Genomic DNA, 20,360 nt, shown 5'->3' with positions numbered 1-20,360 from the left:
TTTTAAACACCCTAAGACGCAAATTTCTTTCCAGTTCATATCCACTTCTCATTGTCTGATTTTGCATGTTGATATTTATGTGACTGTAATGGTTAATATTTTAACATATCTTAATTGTCTTCATGTCACATTTGTTTTCAGTCACACAGCATCTGTATTGCACATAATGAAGTGTCAGTCAGGCAGTTAGAGCACATTATTTCAGCAGTAGCCACACAATGGTGTTAACACTCAGCACTACATGTTAAATTGTTATTTGTTCAAAGCTTCAGAGTGACTCAGGTTCAGCCGCGGCTGTTATATATAAAACCTTGTGTCTGAGTTCTTTACTGAGGCTGAGACTTGAATTAAATCCAGTGTGGTTCCTTCCAACTGCTGAGCGGGTTTAAGTCAAAACTGTCCACGGCCGTTAACTTATCACCTGTCAGCCCCTGCCATTAAATACTGTACACCCCCTGGAACATCTGATCATTCCTCAAACTGCCGTCTATAAAACACGTTGGTTTCTACTGAGTCTCCTGAAATCTAGCAGTACTCGTCTCCAGTGAAAAGTTCCTGATGGATGAAGATAACGTAATTTGAAATGGCCATTATTTTTATATTAGTTAAACAGTGCTCATCTTCGTTAACCACTGACAATGAGTGTTGTGACAAAACGATGATCGCAGTCTGGTCAGATATTATGAAATCTATTTCAGAGCTGCAAAGTTAACAACCATGATCAATAACAGTGTGGGTGAGAGAGCGTGCTCTGCTGTTCAGAGCTGAGGTTTTGACTTGAAACAAGTTTCATAGCAATAAGGTCGTGTATCAAATGAAAGTGACAGTTAAATACATCTGTACTTGGATCAGCGTGTAACTCCTCAGTGCTTGTTTCGGATGGATCTCGGTGAGATTTTGTCTGCCTGTCCAATTAGAGTTTGTGGTGTGCATACCTTGTCATAACTATTGTGCACATCTACTTTGAGTTGAGGCATAATGTGAAATGCCACCCCCACATCCACTAATAAACCAAATAAGCCTTGAGCCAAAAACATGAAGCCCCAGAACAGTCGCAGAGAGGATTGTGCGATCAACGTGTCAGATCTGAGGATTTGTGCCGTTCTCAGTGCAACTTTTCCTGTCATCACCATTATTCAAAAGCCACTCTCCTCTCATCCTCTCCCTTGTTTTTTAGGCTTCTCTTGCAAGTTTGTTTGGGAACAATGAAGACACTTTAATGAATAAATTAATGAATTAGTTGAAAACGACTTCTTGCAGGGAGCTACAACATTGGAAAAGATCTGCCTGAGGCCCCGTTGTAACAGATGCATTTGATTTTGTACAAAATTGACATCTTGCTGAACATAAACATGAACACAGAGTCCCACGCTACAGTACATGCATTAGAACGGCACTTTTTATGCAAATTCAATCTGCCCCAGTATTTGTTGTTTTTTGTGTACACACATTATTGCTGCAATCTGAGCAATTTGACCAAATTGTTTGCATCTTTCATCTTTGCAGGGACACTCCATGATGTAACCAGGAGAGATTTAAAACCTCCCCACTTAATTGTTTTGGGACTTGAGGGTTGTTGAGAGATCTCCAAATCATTTCAAATCCAAGAAGAGGCCACCAAATATAAAACTCACCAAGAAAATTGTAGAATTTGAGACTTTATATCCAATATTGTGTCATGATTGGAGTTTAAAGGAGAACTGACTGTCTGGAATAACTGGTGTCTGATGCAGTCAAAACGAGGTCCTGAGTGAATCGGAGAGAAGTTTAATTCGCAGGGAGGACTCAACACGTTTCCAATATCGTGTCATGATTGATCCTAATAATTACTGTACCAGCAAAACACTGAAAATCAATCTGGTCCCATTATTTTGTGTGATTGTCTAATATCAAAACTCCAGATAGTAGAAAAACAAAAACTGCCCGCTGTACGGGCCTGTTTGACAGTTGATGAAAGTTCTGCTTTTCTGAGGCGGCCGCTGTTTTTAAATAAGGCCGAGGTGATTGTGTGGAGACGTGTAGATACCAGAGAAATTACCCAACAGGACAGCCATTGTCAAGGGCCTCTGTACCGATCATCTATCTTCCTGCTCCACAGGATGAAAGACTGTAATGGATTATATAGTGCATGGTAAGTACCTGCTGTGGAGCCTTCCAGAGTTTCATTTTTGTTGAGGGTTTCAAAACTTTTTCTTCATTTCAGCTGCAACTATCCTGAAAAGTACAGTTATACTGTAGTTCCACAGGTAATAATAGTTTGTTTTTGTTTTTTCCCCTGACACAATTAGGTAACGTCCTGAAGTTTGTCTCCAAGTTGCACAATATTTTTTCTCTATTCTATCAAAATACGTTGATTTCATTAAACAGTAACTTTTATAATTGTGCTAATCTTGTAGTCACACCACATAAATGGCACGAATGAGCTTCTTTTGTTGTGTATTTTGTTGTCTGGTTCGTCGTATCACATCTGATTTCATACTCTTAGATCACTGACTGTCATGGAGGATTCATAACTAAGCAGTAGCTCAAGGCACACATGATAAATAAACCCTTGATCACATTAACATCTCAAGATAATGAAATGCATTTGCTCTCTGCTTCGGTTAAATAAAATAAAATACATTGCCTCTGGAAAAAAAATACACATCACAGATTGATACATTTGATGCCACCAGAAATTTACACCATTGTCATGAATTCCCCAAAAAAATTCATGAGGAGGCTGATGAAAATAGTTTTCCTGCTTGAAGCCTCATGTTGATAAGTTGGTAAGTTAATTTTATTCATTCATGGGAGCAAATGTCTATTTTCTTAACATTTGGTTAAATAAAAACCACTCTTCCTGTCATTACTGCTGAATGTTTCCTGCTATGATCTCTGTGATGTGTCTGTGGCCTCCAGTCTCTCCTCTGGGCATTAACTCTTCTGACAGGCCCTGGCTGACACACCAACAGTTCACCGTTCAGCCGAGCCTCCAGGGAGGAAAAAGTGAGGGCGGGATCAATGTGATTATGTTGATTCAGTGTTTGCAGCCCCTAAGCAGCGTGACCTCTTCACTCTCGGAGGCCTGTGGGACCTGCCACTCAACTCCCAAATGAACACTTGGTCCGGCAGCAGGCTTGTCAACACGTCCCGGGTCCCGTTCAACAACAACAACTTCCTCCTGATACAGCTTTTTTTTTTCCAGCTTTGGACACACAAGGGCAGTTTGCCAAGCTCATAACAGGCACATTTAGCAATATGATTTGTAATTTGTGCACAAAAATCAAAAGTGCTCTGCAGGGTTTTCACTGAATCACAGTCAAGTGTGAAATATAAAATAATTAACAGTCGTCATCATGATCTCAGCTGTATTACTCTCATTAACTGAGCCACAGAGAGACTAATCTTGAGTTCAAGCAACACTTCACAGCAAGTGAAAGTGTTAGAGTTTTTTTAAGTGATGGTGTTAGTTTTTAATGCTTGCTGTTTAACTTTTAAAGCTATTTGAAGGCAGCAAGTGGCGGCACAGATAGAACTATAATACTAATGATTTTCTCTGGACACATTTGCACCTATTATTAACACAGAGGCTGTTAAAATAAAGGTGGCAAGGCAGAGATCGATCCTGCTCAAGGAAACTAATGCATTGTTAATGGGAGAAACATGAACCCATTTGTATGAAGTCTGCAGTGTTTTGTCCACGTAAATACTAATACCCTTTTTTCATATTGTGTATTTATATGGTGAAGTTTACCTCACTTATTCGCTGGTGAGTCACAGTCATCTGACAGCTGATATAATTCACCCAGTAGAGCTGATGAACAACTTTGATCCCATACACATTTTGTGCTCATCTCATTTGAATACCATTATGTCATAAAAACACATAAATTATCTCTGGGGGCTCTGAAATTTGTCCGTCTGTTTCCATCTTCATCCAAATGATTTTCCTACTATGGAGCAGGAAAAAAAAGCCTGTCAGCCTGACATTTATTATGCAAACGCTTCATCAGCTGCAGGAACGCTAAGTCGAAGACTTGTTTCAGTAACATTTTGTTATTTGCTTTTATATTAGAAGTGTGTGAAATAATCTGTAGCATCTTTCAAATACAAAAATGAGAAACTTATCATTCCTGAGGTCCCTGAACTAACCGTTGACAGGCTTATAGCAGGACTGTCCCAGTGATGACTGCCTCCAACTCTTTGAAACATTTCAAAAATAATGTAACCACTGTTAAAATGTTCTCATGTGTTATAAAGATAATTGCTTTTGCTTATCTCTCAGGCTTTCTTTATGAGATTGACAGTTTCTAGAACCAGTGAGCAGATGACAGTGCATTTTAAAGACACTTCTACTATTGGATGATGGCATATTAATGAAAAAGAAAATCTCCCAGAGCCTCTAACAGGCAGCAGTGCTGCATATAATTAACCTAATTATGCCCACCAGTCTAAATTGAAATGTAAATCCAGACATTAATGTCTAGACTGAGCTGCACATGTAATCAATTCCATTTCTATTAGAGCAGAGCACAACTGAAAGAGCGTCTTTGCTGTCTGCCCCCCACCCCAGCTCCCCCTTTTCATTTCTTGTCGTCATTCTTCACTGATGGTGCAGGTCCCACTCACACCTCCTCCCCCTCCTCCGTCTCGTCCTCCTCTCCTGCCGGGTGGACCGCTGCTCCCCGGGGGGAGGACACATACTGATGCTCTCGTTGCCAGAGTGTCTGCCGTGCTGCAGACCACCAGACAGAACAAACGAGATTTTCTCTCTGCGCTCTCACAGCCCCTCGTCCCATTTGCGCTCTATCTCTCTTTCTATCCTCCCCGTCTGCCAGAGGAAGATCTGAGCTGATCTTATCACGTGAACCTTCAGGAGGCACAGAAACCTATTAGAAGTTTGAATGTTTCCTATTCACATTCACAAATCAGATACAGGGTCAGTCAGGAAACTTTACAGTAGTTTTCCTTCGACTGCTGCAGGTAAAGGTGACAAACTAAGTTTTGAACTAACCCTGAGAAAAAGTTACGGTAACACTTTACTTGGCGCCTATCTCTATAACGCATTATAACCATACTTATAATGAGTTATAATGCAGTTATAGCACTGTATAACTATAGTTATAAACACTCATAAATGATCATAATGCTTTGTAACAATTATCATAACACACTATAAAGCATTTTATCATGACTTAAGGTCAGGTTTTATAATACGTTATAATTGTCAGTAACTCGCTGACAATGCCCACATCGATAATGCATTATAAATATAGTTATAATGTGTTATAATTGGCTTATAAACGTGTAACTATCATTATAAACACTCATAAATTACCCTTAGGCTTTATAACAATAAGCATAACACATGATAGAGCATTATATTATAATACTTAACTTTTAAACATTTTAAAATGCTCTATAATGTGTTATGCTTATTGTTATAAAGCCTTATGATAATTTATGAGTGTTTATAATGATAGTTATACATGTTTATAAGACAATTATAACACATTATAACTATATTTATAATGCATTATCGATGTGGGCATTGCCAGCGAGTTACTGACAATTATAACGTATTATAATACCTGTCAGTCATAATAAAATGCTTTATAGTGTGTTATTATTATTGTTATAAACCACTATGATAATTTATGAGTGTTTATAACTATAGTTATACAGTGCTATAACTGCATTATAACTCATTATAAGTATGGTTATAATAAGTTATAGAGATAGGCGTCAAAGTGTTACCGTTACATGTTAAACACAAGTCCAAGCAGAATTCATGTTTTCTTTTTTAGACCAGTTTTCCACCATTAATCTCATTTGTCATATCCACTCACATCCCCATTAGTTGATCCTGAACAAGATGAGCAAAAAAAAATAAAAAATTTGACAACCCAACAAACCACATAAACTTGACACAACCTCTGAAGCAGTACGAACATATTTCCTCTTTTATTTACATTCCTTTTCAAATGTTAACATTTTTCGCTATAACTTTTGATCAGGTTGGCATTTTTTTCTCATTAAAATAAATTGGCACAAGTAAAACATATGTAGACAAAAGTTTATTTACACCATACAACATTTTGTTTTTAAATATTTTATACAGAGCTGCAGATGAGAGAGCTTGCTGGGATCCTTCAAGCAGATTCTGCAGTATTAAAGTTGTGAAATATATTATTTATATAAAAGTGAGTATTATCTTTATTGCATTTAAAGCAATGAAGAATGTAGCTTGACAAACATTCATTTTAATATGACAGAAAAAATCCTCTTTGCCTCCCATGTTTTATATTATAAAGTAAAAAGTGTAGTAATGGCCAAACAGACTGTTATAAACTTTTTAAAAACCTGCATAAATATATACATTGTGCTCCCGGGTCAAGTTTTATGAAATCAAAACTAGACCCAATGAAGCTGGGACGACATGGCATGTCATTTGCTTTGTGAGGTTTCATCTAGAGAGATTACCTTTTTTAGCCAATTCCTCAACAGATAATTTGAAACACATGATGGTAAATATTGTACACCAGGCTGCCCCACACTAAGTACACTAGTGAGAATACAAAAAGTAACACTGATGTTTTTTTTCCCTTTTTTTCTTTTTTCTCTCTCGTCAGTCCTTATATTGTATTGGCACATAATGTCCCTGCCACACTCGTATTATCCAGATATGTATGCCAAGGCTGTTAGAAAAGTCTGTTGCTTTATTCAGTGCAAAATACATCCCTTCCACCTCCTTTTCCTAGTTTGCATTTTCTCCTTCTTCACCCTCTAGACCTCCGTTTGGAAATCTCCCTCCTGGACGTCTAAGGGTAAGTTGACACACTTTTCCCACTCTGCAGGCGTCATCTCCAGTGAGTCCTTGGTGTCAGATTCTAGTACATTCATAGTGGCGTAATTCTGGTACTCACAGGCTGGATTGTAGCTCTCCCATGGGTTCTTGTTTGGCATTGCCTTGTCCTGTGAACATGGCCAGTGGGATGCGATATTAGTGGCATGACTTCCTCTGCTGCTATACTGTTTTTTTTTAAAAATAAAACAACAAAAGAAAGACTTTTAAAGTGAAGTCAGTACATTCAAACAGGCATAACATGAATTCCTTCCCATTGCTAATTGAAAATAATGGATTAATGCTGTGGAAAGCATCAAATAACAAAAGATAATGGTAGTGTATTAAATGTGAACATGCTTACACTATTATCATGGAGTCAGAGCAGAATTGTGTTTTCCCTGAGCTCAGTAACATGTGCGCTACACGGGCATTCATCTGAATGTGCTCTCATTGACAGTCCCAAAGACAACTATTGCAAATAAGGGAGAGGGGCTGCTCCCAGTCAGGGAATTCAAAATGGATACTAATGTCTGCAGCCAGCTCTGCAGTAGATTCATTTGTGGGGGAAAGAAAAAGAAAAAGAAAAAGAAAAAGAAAAAGCGTGCGTGAGAGTGTATTGTCGTTATCACTTTCTATACAATAGAACTTGCACTGGTAACTAAGCAACGGACCTCAAATTACATTGTGCCGTAGGGGTGATTGAAATGTGAGTGAAAAAGGATTACATGCAGCCAAAAAGGCTGCGGCGTGGCTGACATTGTCTAATAGTCTGGCTGTGTTTGGTCACCAGCCCAATTTCTGTTTGTTGCTTTCAATACACAAAACACAAAACACCGCCGCTTGTCTGAGAGAGGTGGATAAAGCTCCACATCCCCATTGTCTACAGCTCCAGTCAGGTGTGGAGACAGACGATGGCACTTTTTTTTTTATGGCAAGGTCAGGAAGCGTTCGCATAATTTGCCTGGCTTCTAGATCCACCGTGACAAAGAAGAAAAAAATTCCCCCGCCGCACAGTTTTTCAGTATGAGAGCAGTGAACTTAGGGTAATATTTGCATAAATGTAGATAAGATTAAAAAATCTGCCATGCATTAATGAAGAAAATGATGGGGTTGCTAAGTAGATAAATGTGCATGTAAATAAAAGTGCATTCATGGCCTTGCATTGGAATGGATGCACTCTATTGCAACAAGATTACCAAAGGTCTTTCTTCCCTGAAACTGGCCTTGTGGAGAAAATGCTTCAGTGCTTTTGGGGCGCAGCCCACTCGCCCGCCAGCTGCTGGCAGGCCCGCTATGTATAGGAAGGTTCACTTCCACATGAATACTTCAGCTCCATAAACGCTCATTTGCACAATCACACACTATGTGTCCTGCACCGGATATCTAAAATAGGGTATTTGGATGGTTACTCTCTTTAATTGGCTGACAGCCACCCCGTGGTTTCCTGTTACTCACCATGCTGCCCATATTTGGTATGTCTCGAAATCGGTCCAGGGTTTGAAATTTCTGATTCAGTTCCTGGAACAGCTCCATGTGTCTTTTCCTGGTGTGCATGACTTTCTGCAATGGCAAGGGTTTTTTCTTTGGTATTGACAGCCAATAATGGAAATGCATCTTCCTCTCCACCCCCTCCAACTCTGATCAATTCGTTAGTGTCATGGTAGTTTACTTATAGGCCAGGTCTGAAACAATCTACTTGTCTCTGCATATATACAAGTGACTGCCAAAATAAAGGAAACACCGAGATAATGAAAGGTAGGGCGATAGGACACTGAAAGCCTTAAGTGTTTTAATTTGCAGTGGCTGGGGTATCCAGATTCAAGATAACTCTTCAGTAACAAATTGCCTCATTTAGAGTTTTGTTGGCGTAAGGGAAATCTGTACGATCAAACATTGGCACAAATCTTCCATTTTAAGAGTTGGTGTAGAAAAAATGCACCCTACGCCAAAACAGCTGCCAAAAAAGCTCATGTTTCCTTTACTTTGAAAGAGGTGTAAGAGGATATATATGCAGTAGAGCCTGATTTAACAATGCAAAGCAAATGCTAAAACCTAAGGGGGTGTGAATATGTGTTTGCAAGCCACTACAATAATTGCTGAAACCAGTGGTAAAAAAAAAAAAAAAAAATCAGATGTGAAATGTGCAAATGACTTTAAAAGCATACATTTCAAAAATCAACGTATAGCTAATGGATGTAGGAGATGGAAGACAAAATGTAGATGAAAACTGTTGCCCTGTTTGTCAGTTGACAGCCTTGCTTTTACGTTAACTACACAGCATGTCAGTAAATCTTGTTGAGTCAAGGCTGTTTGACTCCAATAAGCTTAAGAGGCACAACAAGTACTAGTAAATCAAATGACAAACACAACTGCAAAAAAAGAGGCTTTTCTCTGCATTAAACCAAAAAAGCTAGATGCATGTACTATGGCAGGAAACATTTTCTTTTTTATACATACCTCAAAGTCCAGATCAGAGTATCGTGACTTTCTTCTCTGTAAGAATAAAACAAGTAAGGAATCAGTTTCAGAAGACATGTGCGTTCATGAACATGTATATATTTTATTGTGTGTGGTACAGTAAGGTGTCCATTGCACCTCCTGAGTGCATGTACCTCTAAGGAGCTCATAGATATTGTCGAGCCCGTCTCGCTCCTAGAAAGCCCCGCAGATTCCTCCATCTCGGCGAGGAAGTTCTTAACGGCCGTGCGAGGTTCAAAGGGCAGGTTTTGCATCTGCTCCGGAGCGCTGGGATACTGCTGCTCCAGGTTCACATTCATATGGTCCAAGCCCGACGGGCTGATATTGAAGTCGGGGCTCATCTTGTAATGCATCAGCCTCTCGTGCGGCAGCGTATCCATAGTGATGTTCATCTTGGTGTCGTCTTTCAGGAGCGTGGGCACGTTACCCGGCCCCGACACCGCCGCCGCCGAGGCGCGAGGCATCACGATGTAGTCCGTCTCCATCATCTGGCCCTGCACCGGGTGGCCCTCCATGTCGTGGCCGCCCATGTCTTGGTCGCTCTGGCGCATGGCGTCGTCGGTGCACAGGTAGACGGTGCGGCGCATGTCGGCGTTGCTGTCGGCCATGCACTGCTCCTTCAGCTCGCTCACTCCCATCGGCATGTGCAGAGCCGAGGGCTGCTGGATAATCACTTTGGAGATGATGTTGCCAGGCAACGTGGAGTAGTTGAGGCCCTCGGGGGCCTTCTCATCCTCTTCATCATTGAGGGAAATGCGGGAGAGGGTGCCTGTTATGGTTGCGGCACGACAAGAGCCCATGTCTTTGTGGAGTGCTGCGAGGCAGAGGCAGACGAGGATTAGTTGGAATTTCTCAGTAATGAAAGTAATGTCACAGTTTGTCTGAGATTATCCAACATATGACCGAAAGAACAAGAGAATTCAAATTAATATGAACCAATTCCCGAAGGATTTAGTGCTGCGAATAGTGTGAATGCGCACCGAGTGTGACATTACACCTCAACACAAAGGGCCTCGGCGGCAGGTATCTCTAGAGGCTGTAACAATAAATAAGGATGTAGGATTCATTCTCACTGCCATTCAGTTTTGCAGCATGCTAATCCTAATTTAGCGATTGGTGATAACCTTGTAATGCACCAAAATATTCAATGAGACAGCAGCTATCTATCCAGAAATACCCTCTGGTTATATGAGCGCCCCGTCCCCCCCACTGAGCCTTTTAATCTTTGCCTCATGAATCAGCAGGAACTGCGTCGTCTGCTCACAAAAAGGCCTGCGAGGAGATTACAAATAAGATGTAATACTCGCCTCCTTTGTTTGAGCCTAATTTAATGCTCATTGTGGACAAGGGGAAAACACTCTGCGTCGGTTTTTTTCATACTGAGGAATTTCCTCTGATCAAAGTTCACGCTTTTTATTCTGCAGGGTGACGCGGCAAAATGTTACCTCCTCTGCCGACAATAATCCCCTTTTGTAAACAACCAACTCAAACCCTGTTTAGCCCCAGAGAGTAATATGTAAAGTGCACTTCTCTCTGACTCTCTGCTTTGCTCCGAATCCGGTCATGATTTATAAATGACACCTGTCTGCTCTGCCTTTTGGACATCGGGAACCCCACTTTAGCTTTGCGAGGCCGAGCAGCGTGAAGCGGCGCGGGTCAGAAGAGCCGAACAGGCCTCTTCATCTCTTAACAAGCCGCGTCTCCGAGAGCTCTGAATAATGGTCGGCTCGGGTTATTCCCCGCAGATCCATTTAGGATGTGTTCTGTATCGGTTTGGACGGGGATCGGAGAAAAGACAAGGGTTTGTGTGAGTCGCAGCCGCATGTAGGAAAACTCGAACACTCTCCTAGGAACATTTTTCCACGATACTTTCATTGAATCATGTGCTCGCCTTCCAGCAATTACTCCGTACGCTCAAACGTACAGATCATCTAGGTGCAGGAAATCAGGAGGAGATATTGCCTCCTGATGAGCAGGAGCTGTGCATTAGAGGAAAGGATGATCTCTCCCAAAATCAGACACACAGCACCTACGCACCTACTCTATGGCGGCATCAACATGCTAATGAAAAACATAATTACAAAGTGCGAGTGCTGGAAGATGAGAAAAAGCTGCTGTTATTCACATTTATTGCAGCAAAGCTGACAAATAAAGCGAATATCCAACAGCTCTCTTTATGCTGTTTTGTTCTCAGATTAAAGTCAGTGTTTTGGTAACTGTGAAAAAACTCCTGTGGGGATTGTTGGCTGTTATGTAACCTGAGCTATTTTTTACTGTCTAACCTCTTTTGGGGTTGTTCTACAGGCAAGGCAAAAAGGCAGTCTTGTTAACAGGAGACCATCTGTTTACCTGATCGGCAGGCGATGTCCACGTCTTTCTCGAAGTCCGTCTGCAGATAAAAAGGCAGTCAAACGGTCAGTGTTGCCTTTTATGTACAGCGTGTATACACAGAACCAGAGGCCTCTCCATCTGTACAAGCCAGCTGCAAGACTAGGATCAATAGTATTTTTTATTATTGTTTCCCAATGCTGTAGAAAAATGCTACGCAGTCATTTTTTGCTGCTTCATCCTAACAATTTATCAATAAAACATCCATGGGAAAAAAAATGCTACTGCAGCAGCTGGGAAACGTTTTGTGCTCATTGCTAATGACTGTATTGAACTGAGAGAGGGTGGAGGGGGGGGGGGGCTGACACCATTCTGCTATCGTGAAGACTATTTCACTCTGAGGGGTATTAGAATACTAATGGCAGATCATTGCTATGATGTGCCAGTGGCGTCGTTGCGCTAGATGAAGAGACTGGTGTCCCATTTCAAAGGTCAGGCAGGGAGCAGTCCTCCATTACCCCGTGTGAGGAGATGAGAAGGATGTACAGCAAACATGGACACTAAGTTCAATCAAACAGAAATAAAGAATTGGGCTTAGGGCCTATGAAAACCAAAGGGAGCTGATGCCATTTATCAGAGAGCCAAGTATCTACTCTGCATGTAATTGCAGCTTTGCAGAAGTGTTGTGTGGAAAATTATAAACCTGAGGGAAACAATGCCTCGTATCTTCGAGGTCAATTCAAGCAGAACAATAAGGGATTTTATTTGATTTTTTTAAAAGAAATTGCACAAAGAGTCAAGTTAAATTAAGGTCAAAGACATGTGCATATGTATTATAAATAGCCAGGGAACATTAGGTCCGCTTAAATCAAAGAGGGTCTGATGGTTAAAGATAAGAGCGGGTAACCATGCCTACCATTATCTGAGCATGCCCATTAGGGAAGGTTCCTGTTGCGTCACCGGTGATCGGGTCTTGGCAGTTTCTTAGCCGACATCTGAAAGCATCTTGGACCTGAGGAGAGGAGGTGAATCAGTCTTTCATCATACAGTACCCACGATGTTCTGAAGGTCATTAATGCTTTTGTTATTAGGCTCAGTTTTATTTTGTCTGAGACGGTCTTACAAAAACAAAAAAAACAACACAGTCCTAAAAGTCCTTGAGTAAACAAAGATGGCGGATAAAAAAAAAGAAAAAAAAAAGAATTCAAGTCATCCTCTACCTCTCTCCGTAGGACACAGTGCACCATCACAATGACAAAACCCTGCAGCGAGTCAAAGACGGCAAAGAGGATCTGAAAGAGGATGGAGCGCTTGTCTGTCATGGCGAGCACCGCAGACATCCAGGTCAAAGCCAGCAGAGGTAGGACGACACAGGAACTCCACAGAGACGCCCTGTAAGGAAGGAGGAGGAGGAGGATTGTGTAGTGGAAATAATAAAAAAAACACAAAAACAACAACAGCATGTAACACTGCATGTTTACAATGGCGAATATTCCTATGGCATAGATCCTGATGTCCCGTGGATGTAAGTGGAACATCAGTTTACGCTGCAGTGGTCTAAATTGTCGAGGTGGACACTCTGTACATACAGAGGCTCCCTGTAGCATCGTCTTATTGATTCAGAGACACTGACAGGCACTTACATTGCATTGCTAGCTGTAGTTGCTGATAAAGCAGTTGTTGATACAACACCACATTTGGCACACTTGAGAGTTAATCCTGTATGCGGCTCACTCATCTGTCTGTGGGACATAGAGACAACAGCATGACAAACAACGTTAACAGCCACTACCCCGACTTTAAATACCCCCCCCCACCCTACACGCAAACACACACCCTACCCAACCCTGTCATATTAGCAACATTGGAAGCAGCCAATGTGTGGGTGTTTTTAATGATTTTCATCTTGGACTGATTCTGCCAAAGAAATACGAAGCCATGTCGCTCCCGAGAGAGATCTGACCTCTTTATGTTTATGCCTCTACTTTCCATTTTCAACAGCAAGAAAAAGGAGGTCTGAATTTCCATATGTATAAAAAAGAATAATCAAAGCATATGTATATTTTTGCATGATGTTGTGGGTAAAATGTTTAGAAGAAAAACAGAGGTACTGACAAGGATGTGCTGTCATACCCTGCTCGGTGCTTCAGCTTCTTGTCCAGTATGCCATCTCTGGACACTAGTTTATTAAACACCAAGATACCGATCACCATGTTGACCTGTCGACAGGAAGAGGAGAGGAGTGTTAACTTCTCAATACATTATCTGCAACAAGATCATGTCAAAAACCAATGTGAGATATTTCTTCTATAGATAGAGTCAGTGATTGATGTCATTATCCCGCAGGCCTCTTTTTTTTTCTTTCTTTCTTGATTTTCTGTCTGCGCTGAGCTTTGACCTCCAGCTTCTATTGTTTGCTCATCTCTGTGACATTTCAGCCAACGGGTGAGGCAATGCCCTACACACTCAGCCCAGCACAACAGCCTTAAGAAAAGATCTGCCTGACAAGAAACACTTGTCTTCTCAAAGGCACCTTCTCCTATTATTAGCAGCGCTCGCGCTAAGAGAAAGCCGAGGGAGATTTACAGTAGCTGGGAAGAAAATTCTTTAAAAACACCAGGCTACGGTCTATTGAGATAAAGGGTTCATTAACTATTCATACAAATACATTTGGGTAGGGGTTTTTTTTCTTTTTTTTTATTCACACGCTTTGTTACTGTGAGACATTTGATTGTGATGTTACAGTATCAGTACAGTGATAACAGCAGAGCGGTGCAGAGATTAGCTTGTGTTCCTCTGAGGTTCATCACACATGAAAACCACGGCGCAGTCAGACTGCGTCTGATGCTCAAATTGAGACGTTTTGTCACTTAGAAAAAAAAAAGGAATATCTGAAATCGCTTCAAATCATTCGATCGTTCAAATCCCACCACAGAACCGAGGTTTGGCGACGGAAAACATTAGTCAGTCCTCAACGTCCTCTCTCCCTCTCTCTCTGACACAGACTTGATTTGCAGAATCACATTCCTCGTGTCATTTTCTCTTTACAACCATGTAAATACAAGATGATTCAATTACCCCACTGTATTCGATTTTGTGCAAATCTGATGCATAAATACTTGATAAGCCCTCAGCTACATGAAACGGCATCCTGGTGAATGAAGGGGAACTGCTCGATGGAACGCTCATGACTTTGACTTGGAAAACAGAGTCGGCTCCACCTGTTTCATACCACACTAAACAAACAGTACCACATTGATACTGATACATCATCACTAAAACTACAATAGTCAAGTGCACCATGATACACTGCGATATTTTGTGTGGCAATATTGTATCAATCAGTTTTTAGTACTGGAGTAATAGACTACTTTTTATGACCGTGTGAGAGTGAGATGAACAGATTGAGAACTTCATCTTATTAGAATAGGCAGATGTTTTCTTCCTTTCATAATAAATTCAATAAATCGCACTATATCAAAATACTCAAAATATCACAAAATGTTTAAAATCACAATGATGCTGTATCATGATAAAGGTATGGTGATAATATTGCATTGTGATTCTGATCCATAAAGTGGTTTGAGAATATTTTACACTATCTTAATTGCTTTCATAAATATTATTATGGTATATTATTAGTATTATTGTTCAGAATATATGAACGGTTTTGTGAACTAAGTTGGATTTCTTCTGAGTATGACTTGATTTTATTCTCTTTGGAAATCTATATGTCTCTTGTCTCTTCTCGTGATATACTATCAAAGCCGGACATCTGAGGACTGAAACATACCAGAACAACAGCAGCTGCAGGTCCAACAAAGGCGTACAGGAGCCCACCCTCCAAAGACAGCCAACAGCTGCAGGGGGGGAAAAAAAAGAGAAGTGTTTACTCCCACCAAAGCATCAACATCCAAGTTAATGGTGCACACCAGCATACGACTGTGTTTCTCTTGATTGTCAGGGGAGATGTGCCATATGCTGTAACTCTATTTCCAAAGTTTCACGGGGTAATAAAATGCTAAAGAGATTTTAAGCAGTGTTTATGCGCTCGGTATCCAGCAGGGATACAACTCAGATGAAATTGGGGTCTTGCTGCGCTATTTTGAAATTTGACTGGGTTCATGGGACTTTGTTTATGGCACTATTTAGGATAAGTAAGCCACTGCAGACACACTTAATCATGGCTCTGAACCGCTGCCATGAAGCCACTGCATGTGTGCTGAATAATACGTTTGGATTAGAAAAAAAAAAGAAAAAAAGGGAAAAACTTACTATAAGGGTGTCCCGTAGCCTTTTGTTTTGGTGAATCCCATTGAAACAGCAACCACTAAAGCTGGTAATCCTTAAAGAGAGAAAAACAATCAATAGTTATTCAAGCGCTTCTAGTTGCGTGTGCGGACTGAGCGCCTCGTAAAGCCACTTCAGAGGGAGTCGGCCTCTCTCTGCCTCCCGGTCATTAAACAAAGTGCAACGAGATTCACTCCATCAGGGGCCATCGTATGAGACTATGCAATCTTCTGAGAGTATATCATCAGCAGTATGCATTTCAGTTATTCTTTCAACACACTCTACTGTATTCCATTAAGGGGCAGGAGAGAACAGACTGTACTGTGCTTTGACAAAATGGCAGCAGTTGCATCGAGTCCAGAAAACCACGTAGTGAAATTTCATCACTGTGCTGTAAGGAATCTCAGCACCCTCCACACACCTTCCATGTGAAGGAATGTTTTCCTTTTTTTTTTTCTTTTTTTTTCTTACAGCTGTATGACTCCTCATTATGGATTGGTGTAATGGATTCGGTCCTTACTACTGTGTGCTCAGAATATTAAGGCTTTTTTCTCTCAGAGCGGCGCAGGCAGGTGCTATTGATGTAATCAGTTTCCTGGAGGCACGAGGCGAAGACCCTGTGGCCATCCAGTGCCTCTCTGCAGTGCTGAAGAGGTAAAGAGTGCCGAGTGTACACAAGCATGTCATAAATCACCGCGCATGCAGGCAACAGCAGCCTGGTGGAGACGCCGCACTTCAAACGGGCTGAATTAAGAGACAACAGGTACCGTGCGCCACATGTCGCTTACGAAATCAGCTCGGAAAAAACATTCTTTGTTTTCTTGAATACAGGTGGTAATCTGTAGAGCCTCTTCATTCCCAACTCCATTACATGTAAAATGACATTCATATCATCCAGTGCATCTTTATTATCACACAATGAGACGCTGGCTGTCTTATCTATCATTATATTGTCTGTGATGATGTTTTATAGAAATAGAAATCTATGTGATTGTAGAACAGCCTTTGTCCATTTTTTTTTCTTTCGTTGCAGCGAGCAGTGCCACTGCAATGACTAAGAGAGCCTTGTTTGTTGCTAGGTAACAAGAAGAATGAGTGTGGGCTCTTTCATAATCAAATTGATTTTTTTTTTTCTTTTAAAGGAGAGATTTCTAGTTGTAAGAAAAACGCTGCCGGATGAAGATTCATACTGACATTTATCAAATGAAAAAGAAAATTCAAATCTGGAAAATTCTCCCACAGATACTTTGCCTGCATGTGTTTATTGACAGATATCCGTGTGCAGTGTAATTTACAAGGATGTGTAATTGTGGTTATTTTACCTTTTTTTTGTGGTGTGATATTGGAACGCAGGGATCTCAGTGTGGGAAACAGTAGGAGCTTAATTATCAAAGAACACAGCCTGCTTAAAAATCTGTCGCAGTACAGATTATAAATACAGCACGTTGCTACCTGTATTTGCTCTGTGATTTACATACAACTGAACATTAGATGCTGCTAAGCGTTTGAGAACATGCGAGGCAGAAATTCAATACTCCTTTCGAAACATTTCATCCCCCTGAACTCTTATTTCTGAGGGGATCAGATAAAATGTATTCTGCTGCAGTGTAAATGCTCCACTCACACCCTCTTTATCAGACGTAAGGTCATCACAACCTGCTATGTTAGAGCCGCATCAGTCTGTCTCTCTCTCTCTCTCTCTCTCTCTCTACCACCCCAGTGCTCAAGGCCGGGTCCATTTACCCAGCCCTCAGAGAGCTTGACTGTAGCACAAAAGCATCACAACAAAGAGCCTGATAGGATGAAGATCTGGCCGCCCCGCAGAGAGGATGAGAACGGCGGACCGAGGAGACAGTTAGTTGGAGAGACACCTAAGCCAGAGACCTTGAGATAAAATGGCAGCTGCGAGGTATAAATGGGAGATAATGGAGAGGTTTAGGGAAACATGCTGTTTACTTACCCCAGCCCAGGCACAGAAAGCGCTTGCGGATGAGCCTGGTCCGAACCTTTCCCGTCACTGCCATGTACGACTGCCAAGCTTCTGTGAGGACCCAGCAGAAGGATGCCAAGAAGAAGAAGTGCAGAAAGGCTGTTGTCATGATGCAGACACCCTGTTAATACAGAAAGAAAGTGTCAGGAGATAGACAGATTCGTTACATTTCCAGAAATGCAGCTTCATAGTAAAACGCAGCTCGGATAAAAATGGAGGTGCAGCTGTGACACAAGCGCAGTTCCACTGCAGAAAAGCAGGAGTCTCCCTGCAGATACACATTGATCATATTGATATTTCATTATTTTCTTGAACTATTCTCTCAGCACCATCAGTCTAGACTGTCCACTGGAGTACCATCCTGTTTTTTGCTGAATGAAACAAAAGCCTTTTGCAGTTTGAACTGCAGCGAGCAGAGGTGGCAACAGTAGTAAAGATCAGAGCCAGGCTGGCTGACACAGAAAAGCCATGGTGTAGCATTCCTCTGCACTAACCCTCATTAGTATGCTCGGGATCCCACCTGGAGGCATGTGAGCCAAGGTCAACTGTTTTACACCGAGAGGAGGGCGAACGCACCACAACACCGCTGGAATGACACCGAGCGCACACACGCGGGCGTCGCGGGCGGCAGACTGCACGACGTAGCAGCACTTTTCAGCTTCATTAGCTTGTCCATCTTTGTTCCGCGGTGAGGCATCGGCAAAATGGGATTGCGGGAACAGGGATTAGGAAACAGAGAAGTATCCTTAAGAATTTTGTCACTGCGTGCCAACGTTTGTGAGCGAGAGGAGATTAAGTTTTTTTTTTTTTTTCACTTCAGATTGTTTGCAGTGTGGAGCTGGGGTAATCTGAGCGAGGCTGCACAAAGAAGGGGGACACTGAAGTGTATCATCTCGTCCCAGGGCGTCCACGCCATACTGTGAGATCGCCTGTGCACTTTACATCCCCACTGAGAAAACCACACTAAATCCATCCACCCCCTGTGGTGTTCATGGGGTTTATACAAAACAATAATCCTAACATTACCTCATACCCAGGAAGGGGCAAGTTCTGTTTACCTACACCCACAAGGGGGATATAATTACTGTACTGTGAATGTGGATTCATGTAGAAAACATGTATGGACATTCATGTCAGATGCATTCAGGTGCACAGTGCATGCTATAATCCAATACTAGCTATAACCCAATACTATATCTCTAGTGTCTACTGGGAAAGTTTTTTATGCCATCATGGTGGCATAAAATGTGAGGGCTACGTTATCAAAGTATAACACGAATCAGTTTTGGCAGATTCTGATACTTTAGTGCTAAAAAATTCAGGCCCCTTAAAATGCTCCTGTATTTGCCAAAATCTTTTATGGCCCCACTTTGACAGTCGGCTTTGACATTTTGTGGTTTAGAGATAGAGACATCAGGACAGATTCATAAATTAAAGGTTAACCATATTTCACGCGTTTGCTTTTATTATAACCTCATAAGAATTGTGTTCAGTGATGAAATACTACAGGAATGGCATCAACAACGGTTCGGCTTCGACGAAACACTTTGTTTGACTTATGACACTTTCCGAGCTGCTGATGCTGCAGAGATGAAAGTGTCAGAGCGACACATCAAATCAAAGCACGTGAAGTTCCCATGACACATTGCCACCTGCTCATGAGGTAATTACAGGTGTGTGCAGCTGCTTTTTTCCGCAGATATCACAAACACACTCTTTGCCATAAATCTTTTCCTAACAAGCTTTGACTAAGCAATGGTGTACTGTGCTGTATCATAAAGTGTCTTCTTCGTCGCCAATTGAACCGAACTGAACTCACTGAGCTGTATGTTAGAATATCACCATGTTTTGTGTAATTATCATTGGGAAAACATGACAATCATTAGGTAAAATAAGCTATTTTACGTATTTATCATGAATTTACTTGTCGGTACAAGAGGCAACACTATGTGAGTCTGTCACATTCAGTAGCTATACCCCATGTAGGCTGAGGCTCGTATCCATGGCTAATTCTAGTGTTGCTGTTGCTCGTGTGCTGTTCAAGGTGCTGAAAATAGAGTCTGCCTTGTTTCTTGGAAACAGGTCATATGCAGCCGTTATGTTTCACGGTTCACTTGGGTGTCTATACCATCTGATCTCATTAGTCCTCGAAAATGAAAGAATTATGACAATTCCTCGTCTGAAAGGAGAGAAAAGGTGCATTAGATAGCTGTGGATGGACGTAGGCAGTTATACAAAAATGAGGTTGAAACCTAGAGTTCACACTGCCCTTTAGAAAGGCAAATGCCGGGAGATGTTGAGCGCACTGTGTCAGTATCCATGGAAACAGAGGAACCGAGGAAGGGACCACATTAAAACCTTGCAGAGCTGATAGACATGAAGGTAAGATTAGGGGGTGATGGGATGTACTTCATTCCAGTTCAGTGATGGTAGCTTAAGGTCAGG

The 20,360-nt window shown here is 41.5% G+C and overlaps 1 protein-coding gene across 1 annotated transcript in view; it reads right to left on the bottom strand.

The window, feature by feature from the left end:
• Positions 1-6,697: 6,697 nt before the first annotated feature.
• The window catches only part of adgrb3 (adhesion G protein-coupled receptor B3), a 110,860-nt gene continuing 97,197 nt past the window's right edge, over positions 6,698-20,360 (bottom strand). Inside the window, exons 20-31 of the mRNA XM_083987937.1 lie at positions 17,886-18,036; positions 15,911-15,980; positions 15,429-15,495; positions 13,769-13,854; positions 13,279-13,377; positions 12,856-13,027; positions 12,552-12,647; positions 11,657-11,696; positions 9,442-10,121; positions 9,287-9,322; positions 8,285-8,389; positions 6,698-6,957 (exon numbers count right to left, since the gene is read on the bottom strand). Of these exons, the coding sequence (XP_083844063.1) occupies positions 6,769-6,957; positions 8,285-8,389; positions 9,287-9,322; positions 9,442-10,121; positions 11,657-11,696; positions 12,552-12,647; positions 12,856-13,027; positions 13,279-13,377; positions 13,769-13,854; positions 15,429-15,495; positions 15,911-15,980; positions 17,886-18,036 (1,791 nt within the window). The 3' untranslated portion in view covers positions 6,698-6,768. The remainder of the gene's footprint in view (positions 6,958-8,284; positions 8,390-9,286; positions 9,323-9,441; positions 10,122-11,656; positions 11,697-12,551; positions 12,648-12,855; positions 13,028-13,278; positions 13,378-13,768; positions 13,855-15,428; positions 15,496-15,910; positions 15,981-17,885; positions 18,037-20,360) is intronic.

The sequence above is a fragment of the Trachurus trachurus genome, assembly GCF_905171665.1.
Source record: "Trachurus trachurus genome assembly, chromosome: 15".
NCBI classification, from domain to species: Eukaryota; Metazoa; Chordata; class Actinopteri; order Carangiformes; family Carangidae; genus Trachurus; species Trachurus trachurus.
The sequence above is the reverse complement of the archived record's forward strand: the minus strand, read 5'-3'. Positions and strand labels throughout refer to the sequence as shown.